This window comes from Lactuca sativa, chromosome 4 (genome assembly GCF_002870075.4).
Source record: "Lactuca sativa cultivar Salinas chromosome 4, Lsat_Salinas_v11, whole genome shotgun sequence".
Classification (NCBI taxonomy): Eukaryota; Viridiplantae; Streptophyta; class Magnoliopsida; order Asterales; family Asteraceae; genus Lactuca; species Lactuca sativa.
In genome coordinates this window covers 80,284,813-80,294,656 of record NC_056626.2, presented here as the reverse complement: position 1 = coordinate 80,294,656, position 9,844 = coordinate 80,284,813, and the positions used below count along the sequence as shown (strand labels likewise).

The 9,844-nt window shown below is 39.8% G+C and overlaps 1 protein-coding gene across 1 annotated transcript; it reads right to left on the bottom strand.

The window, feature by feature from the left end:
* Positions 1-874: 874 nt before the first annotated feature.
* Positions 875-2,143, bottom strand: LOC111885182 (uncharacterized). Its single transcript, XM_023881466.1, has one exon. It carries the CDS (start codon positions 2,141-2,143, stop codon positions 875-877), a length of 1,269 nt encoding a protein of 422 aa, XP_023737234.1.
* Between the last annotated feature and the right edge of the window lie 7,701 nt (positions 2,144-9,844).

Sequence of the window (9,844 nt, the reverse complement as noted above, 5' to 3'; positions counted from 1 at the left end):
AGGGCATCTTAGTGTAGCAAAAGGTGCCATGATCTGTATAGAAGGCCGTTGTCTCTTCGTCTTCCTTGCTCATCAAAATCTGGTGATATCCCTTATATGCGTCCACAAAGCATTTCAGTTTAAATCCCTGTAGTGATTCTACTTTCTGATCGATCTCCGGGAGGGGATAGCAGTCCTTAGGGCACGCCTTGTTTAGATCGGAGAAGTCTATGCACATACGCCACGATCCATCCTGCTTGCGAACCATAACTGGGTTCGTGATCCATGTTGGGAATATTGCCTCCCTTAATATCCCAACCTCTGTTAGCTTGGCCACTTCTGCATTGATCGCCCTATTACGGTCTCCCCCCTGGACCCCCTTCTTCTGCTTAACTTCTTTTGCTCCTGGTCTGATCATCAGTTTGTGTTCAATGACCTTCCTTTCTACTCCCACCATGTCTGTAGGAGTCCATGCGAACACATGTTTGTAGCGCTTGAGCAATTCGACCAATGCTCTTCTTGTATAATCTGGGAGGTCACATCCAATGCTGATCGGCTGATCAGGGTGTCTTTCATTGATTACCTCCTTCCCCTTTATGGGGCTGCCCCTGGGTCTTTTGGACCCTTTGGTTATTTCTGCTGGCTTCATGACTGTATAGCATTGCAATTCCTTGGGTGGAGTGGCTAGTAGAATGGCCTCGCCTTTCGGTGTGTCAAATTTCATGATTCCATACATGGTTGATGGTACTGCCCCTAACTTCAAGAGGGCTGTTCTTCCTAGAATGATGTTGTGCTCTGCTGAGTGTCAGATGACCACGAAGTCTATCAGGGCGGTTTTCTTTCGCTGCTTGTCATGGCTAGTGATTGTCAGGGGGAGGTGGATTGTGCCCAACGGCTATACGCTATGGCCGTTGAATCCCACCAGCCTACCAGTCATGGGCCGCAAGTTGTCTTTCCAGCGATCAGGGAGGAGTTGGAAACAGTGCTCATAGATGATGTCTGCTGAACTTTCGGTGTCGATGTAGACCCGGTGTATAGTCACGTCTCTGATAGATGCTTGTATTATCAACAGGTTGTCGCCTCTCCAACCATCCGGCCTGGGGTCCTGAATGGAGAACGTGAGCGCGCGTGCTGAAAGTTTAACGGTCGTTTGCTCTCCCCGTTGTTCCTCCCTACTTCTTTTGTTGCGTATCATGAATATCTCCCTGGGCTGAACCCCCTCACGGGATGGGCCCTTGGCATTCTCAGCATCAAACTTGGCACGCAAACTTCGCGCCACCTCCACCAGATCTCCTTTGAGTTGTTTCTCCTCTATCTCCTTTTTTAGCACCGAACAGTTAACCGTAACATGCGTCTTACTTTTGTGGTATTCACAGTACCGACTCTTGGGCGACTTAGCCGGTTGCTGTTTCCCAGATACTGCGTACACTTCTGGGCGACGACCCCGTTTTTCGTCTTTAGCGAATGGTCGAAAACGCACTGGCGGTCTTCTTGCCTGAACATAATGTCTTCCACCCCCTCGGAAGTCCGTATGACTCGGCTGGTGATGCTTGGTCGTCATGGCATTCAAGTAAGCTTGCTTAGCTGCTTCACCATCCTCCTGTCGTAGATATCGCTTTACTCTTTCCTTCAACTCGGCTCGTGTTAAGGGCTTCTTTCCCATGAGTTTTTGCGACAGAGGGCCTGGCAGGAGTCCCCACGTGAAGGCTCCGGCTATAAGGCCTTCGTCATGCCCTGGTACATCCAGCGTGGCGTTTGTGAATCTTGTAAAGTATTCTCGCACAGTTTCCCCCTCTCTTTGCTTACAGCCAATAATGGAATGAGAGTCCCCCTTGTATTTGCGTAACTGCATGAAGTTGGTGAGGAAAAGATACTTGAGCTGATCGAAGTTTGAAATACTGCCTGGATGTAACGTTTTGAACCACGTGTCGGCGTTGCCCTCGAGCGTCGTTGGGAAGTATGTGCACCAGAACTTCTCGTTAAGTTTTAGCAACGTCATCGTCCATTCGTACGTGTCGATGTGACTGTCCGGGTCGGTGGTTCCATTATACGTTTTGAGTGTCGGGAGTTTTGCGGTATTTGGTATCTCATAATCCAACAGCTCTTTGACGAATGGTGACGTTACGCTTCGAGAAAAACCTTCCTGGCCTGGGATGGTCGACATCCCCTGCTGGTACTGGGAGTTCATACCATGCGGTGGTGGTGTAAAGTAGCCTGGACTTGGTCCGTAAAAGGGGTATGGTTGGAATGGTAACTGTAAAGGATAACTAGTGGAAAAAGGGGGAATGGGTGTAGCGGGGTTGATTATTACCGGTTGTTGCAGGTTGTTGTTGGCAGATATAGTCGGTCCGGACCATGTACAGGTCGTCGGGTAAATGGGTGGTGGGTGGCTCATCATGGTTTGCGCCAATGGTGGCAATAGGGTTGTGGAACTCTGCCCACTCGTCGCCTGGAGTAGTGAAGGTGTTGCAAATGGCAGCGGGAGGTTGGAAATGTAACTCGATGGGGGTGTTGTCGAGTAGATTGCTCGTGTCTGTTACAACAACGGTGTGAAGAACGGCGACATCTGAAGCTGTGTAGACGGGAGTAGGTCTATCGGAGTTGCTTCTTGCTGAGGGAACGACAGCTGTGAAACGTTTCCGGCGACTGTTGTGGAACTTCCTTCACCCATAACGACCCTGCTGGTTGTTGTAGGTGGTGGCGTTTCGTCCAATGTCGTCATGGGACGTATGGGACTAGCTGTTTGTCCCTCGCTATCGCCAGACGCCATTAATGCTCATTTTCATGCTTTTCGTTTGTGTTCTTCGTCTCACAAATGGATGGCGCCAAATGATGGAACCTCGTTCCCTGTAAGACTTTGCTTGTACTTCGGTTGGGTTCTTCCTGGTTACCTGATTACTACTGCAAAATCACAGAGAACAGAGGCCGTCAGCCGCTTTCCGGGAGGAGCTCCCGGAAGAACGCTCCGACGGTCAAGTTAGAGGATGATTTAGGGTTTGTGTATGCGTTCTATAGAAGGGCCAGAGAACTTACCTTGCTAGTCTGAGAATGCATCCTTTATACCTAGCGCCCCTGCCTGGTCCGTACCAGACAAGATCGCTTTTTTGGGAAGATAGGGTCAAAGGCGCTGATTGGAGGGTCATGCGCCCTCAACCGCTAGAGCGCCCTCATTGGCTCTGACGGTAACGCTATGATCCCACTGTTTGTCTCCTGATTGTACCTTTTGTCTTGGAGCACAGAGCGTCACTTGGCGGGCGCGAGCCTTCCGCCCGGGCATTCTGCTCCCGGGGGCGCCAGCGGGCGCTGAACCTGCTGGGTTGGACCTGGCTGGTGTGCCCGGCTTTAGGGCTTGGACGCGACTCTGTTGTGCAGCCCTAGGCACACCATCAACTATTATATGTTAGCGGGCGAGGCCCAGTGACAGGCGAGGCCTACGTGAAACAGATCTGTATCCGAGCGGGGCTCTAAGCTAGGCGGAGCCGTTGTAGCGGGCGAGGCCTGGAATAGCGAGCGTGGCCCAGTATGTGCAGTATGTGTTTGTGCAGGGTATGTGGTAGGTTGGGGAACTCACTAAGCTTTGTGCTTCCGGTTTTCAGTTTTGGTTTCAGGTACTTCCGGTAGCGTAGGGAAAAGCTCGAGGTGATCGCATGGCACACACCATTGATTAGTCAGCCTGGGATGTTTTACTCTGATAATGAAATATGTTTTGGAATTAATACTCTGAATTTATTTTATGACTTATGATATGTTTTATGAATATGGTTTTGGTAATGATCTAAGGAAAAATTTTTGGTACGGATTTTTGGGATGTTACACAAAACATGAATAATAAGGCAAAGAAACCTAGATCTAGAAACATGATGCATTAAGGTTGGAAGTTAAAGACTCACAATTATCCAGAAGATGAGCTAGGAGGAGCTTGCTTGCTAGATCTTATCACAAAGGATGCCTTATTCTTCTTCTTATTCTCACCTCTACGAAACTTCAACAACATAACAATAGAGGCTAAGGGTGCTTCTAGGTCGAATGAGAGGTGATGGAGGCTGAGGGCGTGCAAACCCTAGCCATCACATCCCTTAAATAGGGCTTAAGTCCCGAAAATTAGGGTTTTGTGTCCTGGCCATTGCCATATCGTGACTAACATCATGGCACGTCCTGGGGACTAAAATGATTGCACGTTTCATCTGGCTTTGACCACGTCGTGGTGCATCCTTTTCCACGTCGTGGTCACCAAAACACTTATTATTTAAGACTTTCATTGCCAAAACTCAAAAGTGATATTTACCTGAAACTTGGTGTTACAATTCTCCCCTATTTGAACTAGATTTTCTCTTTAAATCTTCAGCTGCAAATAGACGTGGGTAGTTCTTGCACATCTTCGACTTGGGCTCCCACGTCTACTCTGAGCCCTTCTGGTGCTGCCACTACATCTTGACTAAGGGCACCACCTTGTTGCGCAAGCTCTTCATTTTTCTATCCAAAATCGCCACTGGCCTCTCCACATAATTCAAGACCTCATCGACCTGAATGTCATCTAATGAGATCATTGGTGTGTCATCTAACAGTTCAGTCAGGCTGAAGGTTCATTTATGCATGTTGTTGTTTGTATATTATGTGTATTGTGTGGTGGTAGTTTGGGGAAACTCACTAAGTGTTGGCTTACAATTTCAGTTTTGTTTCAGGTACTTCTGAGGATCGTGGCAATGCGAAGGCGTGACTGTACATATTCTCAGTTTTTATGTTAATGGATCTTGGGAGACTCTGAATTGAATAATATTTTGAAAACAATGATTCTGTAAACACTTTTTAAGTAATGAGTTGTTTTGAAAAGTTTAAATTTGTTATAATTTGTTTGATACGTTACAAGTTGGTATCAGAGCCTTGGTTTGAGCAAATTAGAGGAACATCCATATGAATCCAGTCTCAAACTAAGGAACTGCAAAAGTTTTAAAAATGATTTTTAAAATTGTTTTAAAAAATAATCAAGAAATGATGTGATGTGTACGATCATCCAGAGCCAGTAAGTATACCCCAAGTTACCACACTTTTATTTGATATTATATTATGTTAGACCATCATGCTAGTTGTAGGATAGGGATCTTCAGGAATTTCATGATAGAATTGCCTGATACATGATGCCTCATTCCCCATAGAGTTTCTTGTTGATTGTTGTAGGACTCTTTTAGTGTGAATTAACTACTAATTGAATACGTTAAGTCACATGCTGCATGAGTTAAAAAAATTTTAAGTAAAGGATTTGGTCCTACTGTGCAGCTCTTGTCTGAGTCCAACTGTTGTAGGGTTGAATCTTTTAATCTAAGATTATTTAAGTTATGTTGCATGTTATTGTATTCACGTAGTAGTTAGCTGACACTAATGGGGGCCGTTTGGAAGTTGATGGTGGGGTGAGATGTGGATCCTATGATAGCATAGGGAGTATCTAATGCTCATGGTACGCTTTTGTTAAAAGTTCCATGGAGGAGTTATATGTAAGCAACCGGCTAGTTAAGGAATGTCTAGCCTTTCTCTAGGAAGTGAGAATAGGATGTATGTGTATCCTATTTGTTGTATTGGTTTGGGGTGGTTGTGACGATCGTTGAGATAAATATGAGTAGGTGTGGAAGGTAGTATGGGCCTGTACTACCGAAAGCACAGGACCCAGACACGTCTCAAGGAAGTCACAACCCCAAGGGTTCGTATGTCTGGAATGGTTGTGATTATATGGGTATTGTGGCATTTCTAATGCATTTTGGTTCATTTCTAGTATATAGTTCACAGGGGGAGGGGTCTGGTTAAGGATCAGGAGCTTATGGTTAGGATAGGCCGGTGTTGGCTGTTGATCAGATACGGGAGATGATTACCGTGGAGGTTTTTCAGAGTTTGCAAGAAGAATTGTCTGGTATCGTAGATCGGATCACTGGCAGGCTAATTGCCAATTAAACTAAATCCTTTTACCATACATTCACTCCATCTTATGCCTTAATCTTCTACTTTTTTCAATGCAATTTTACATTCATATGGCTTCAAACGGCTCTCCCTAAGAAACTACCCCAATGTGCGTTGGAAACCAATTGCAGGTTAGTAGTTACAACACACCTACTATAAACAGTTTTGGTTTAGATTCTCCTACACCACTTTACTAAACAAAAATTGATGCCCCTATTTATTCACTTAACCAATTTCAATTTTGTATAAACGAACCATCCCAACCCAAATGAAAAATGAAAAGGAAAGTAAACTGTTAAACTATGGATAATGGAGGAAAAGTCACGTTGGCTCGTTTGTGGATCTACTTGTAAGAGGGTATCGGAGCCAATAATTAATAATTGTTACAACACTTTTGGAGACGCATTACAGATTGTTTTCAAAACAAAACAGGTCATAACGAGTGTCGTACGAAATACCAATTTGAGACCATGTATCAAGAAATAAACAAGGTAGTTATGAAGTTCAATGGATTGTACAACAACTTAAAAAGTCAACGTAAAAGCAGTCAAAGCGACGAAAACAATTTTACGGTGGTACTCATAACACACAAGAGAAAAATATATGGAAGTCGTTAGTTATGAAGTTTAATGGATTGTAAAACAACTTAAAAAGTCAACGTAAAACAGTTAGAGTGATGAAAACAATTTTACGATGCTACTTTAAACACAAAGTATACAACTTCATCGGATGTTCGTGTCAGATTAGACCTCAACCCCGATGACCTTGAAATTGAACAATAAACATGCTCACTAGGTAGGGATAAAGCCAAAAAGAAAGCGTCTTCATGTAGTGTATCCAGACCCAACCAAAGTGAACAATTAGAAAAGATAGGAATGGTATTCCAAAAGTATAATTTGAATTTTAACATAGGTTACGGAGTTTGAGAAAAATTGGCAAAGAAGGAAAAAAACATTTGTAGAAAAACCAAAAACACTTAAAAAAACAACAACCGGTCAAAGACATGAAAGTATTGATAACTAGACACAGTTCTAAAGGTAAAAACAAAAATAAAAAATTATATAGAATATAGACTTGTTTTAATTATTGTTATGTTTGGTTTGTTTAATTATTATTATATAATTTTTCTCATTTTAGTTTGATTTAATGAATTTTTTTTGGCTTTTGTTAATTTTAAATTTATTTATAAATAAAATATATTTCTTATATATTTATTAGAAAATTCTAAAAAATTATAGGTAGTTAGCGAGGCTATTTCGTATATGAAATGAAAAATAAGGGAGTGTGACTTAAAATAGGGGGTGTTTGGCCTATCCTTTTGGGAGCCAAAACTCCTTTTGACAAAAGTTACAAAAAGACAGCATTTCCTGACTTTTTCAAAAAGTCACTTTTCTTTATATCTAAAATCCAAAGATAGTTTTTAAAATGGTTTTACCAAACATCTTTTGCATTCGATCTTTTTCAAAAAGAACTTTTGACTCCTCAAAAGATAAGCCAAACACCCCCATAATGTGATCCTAAGTTGGTAACGAAAAATAAAAGATGTCGTGAAACCCGTTATTGTATGAAGTTTATTATGAAATATTTGTATACTAGAAATTTAATATGAAGATATATGCATTTTGGAAGTTTATTTTAAAATATAACTGCAGTACACTTTTAATTAGTAATGGAGCAATATAATGTAATTTTTGTTGATTTATTGCTAAAGTCTGATATCACCAAGGTTCTAAATAATATTAGACGTGAATTTGAGGTAATGTGAAATTTCAAGCTTTTACAAACCGTTGCGAACCATGTTGTTTGTAAGGCGTGACTTAATGCGACAATTTTGATATATTAATAATTCTATATATATATATATATATATATATATATATATATATATATATATATATATTCTACTATTATTAACTTTTATATACATATATGACTTTTGACTGAGTTGAACTTCTGACATAGTCCACATGTGGCTGAAACCATATTGTTTGATTATATTTATGTCTGATTATGATGAATGATGAAAAATGACCATATTATCCTTATGTTGTATCTTGTGCCAGAATGATAATAATTTGCATACAAAAGAATATACTCCCTCCGTCCCAATATTATTGTCCACAAACAAAAAACACACAGATTAAGAAAAACATTAATTACCACTAACTTTATATAATAAAATGATAGTTTTGTCCTTACTTTGCATTTAATGTTCCATTAAATGCTTAGTTAGTTAAGTAATAATGAGGGGGTATTTTGGTAAAAATGTTATTTATTTTTAGAAGTGAACTATTATTTTGGGACAGACCAAAAAGGAAAGATGGACTATAATTTTGGGACGGAGGGAGTATATATATATATATATATATATATATATATATATCATTCAAATACAAAGAAATTTCCACTACTATAACTGGTTATAATAAAAATGAAATAAAAAGTACAATGTTATAATTGGTAGTTTTCTAAGAGTATGTTGTTATTTCTTCCATCCAAAAATCAAGAAGGATTTGCTTACATTACTAGCTAACATGTACAACACAAGATTATATGCAGCTCCAGCCCAAGTAGTCTTGATGACAACTCTTGCAGCTTTATTGATTTGAGAGCTCAATGGAAAAATAAAGATAAAATCTTGGAATAGACTGAAGGAGCACAAATAATACAAGGACATTTGTGGTATGGTCAACATGCTGTGTTCTAATAGCCGGAATAATAAACCATATCAGTATATCACAGTCTGAATATATCTTCAAAAAGAATTCAAAGTATATTGTTATTTCTTGCATTTAGTGCCATTTATTTAATGCAAAATCAGTGGAAGTTCAAAGTTATGTGGTTATAAGTGGATTGACAGATTAAATTAACAAGAAATACCACTAACTTTCATACATCAAATATCGATAAAATTCCCAATCCGTCTGGTCCAAATCCTTCTTCATTTTTCATGGACATACCAACATCTTTATCCTATTCGCATGGGTAACAATTAACAAATAGAAACAAGGATCAACATATTAAACAAATAAAAACAAGATTCTAACAAACTTCTATCAGTTTACTAAGATCAGAATCTTGATGTTTCTTTATTGATTCTAATCAATATGGCTTATTAAAAATAAAAATAAAAAAACAATAATCACGAGCACACACACTAAACCACTCAATAGTCAATCCTATTGAAAATGTAACCTTTCCTTTTTTACTAATTCTTGATCAAAAATCAACTATTTTCCCATTACCTGATATTGATTTGAATCCATAAGATAACTCTACTTTTTGGCTATCTAACATATTTCCTATGTCGACTTTCAGATCAAACTGTTTGGTGATAACCGATTATCATCATGACTTGTGATAATTCACAAACAAGATAATCAGCTTTGAAGAAGTAATTATATGTAAAATTACCTGACTATCACCAAATGATCCAATTATTTCATTCTAATTTTAATCAAATAGATAAACTTCCCTTAAGAGGGGTTTGATCGTAAGGTTTATGAAGCAATTTTTCTTGGGTTTCTGGTAATTAGTCTGGGGGCGAATAATGTGACAATCCATGCAAACGAATAAACGATTGAAAGAAATCGATTCAGAAAGCAAATTGCACCTGAATGAACGAATTGAAATAAAATGTTAACAGGGGATGATTCCGAAAGCTTGAAGAAATCGTGCGTCATTCTTCCGTTCCTTGTCTCGATTAGTTAGGGCAAAACGGAGATAACGATTTTTTTCCCGGTCCTTCACATTTTGCTTCCTGCCGAGTCCGATATTTTAGAAGGTATAACAAACATGTTAATTGAAAATTTTGGACCAGTTGTAAAGGCAAATCATACACATTTTGTTAAAAGTGTGGCATCAAATGTAAGTCGATAACATAAACGTTGCATATTACATTTTGAAAAAAACTCACTCC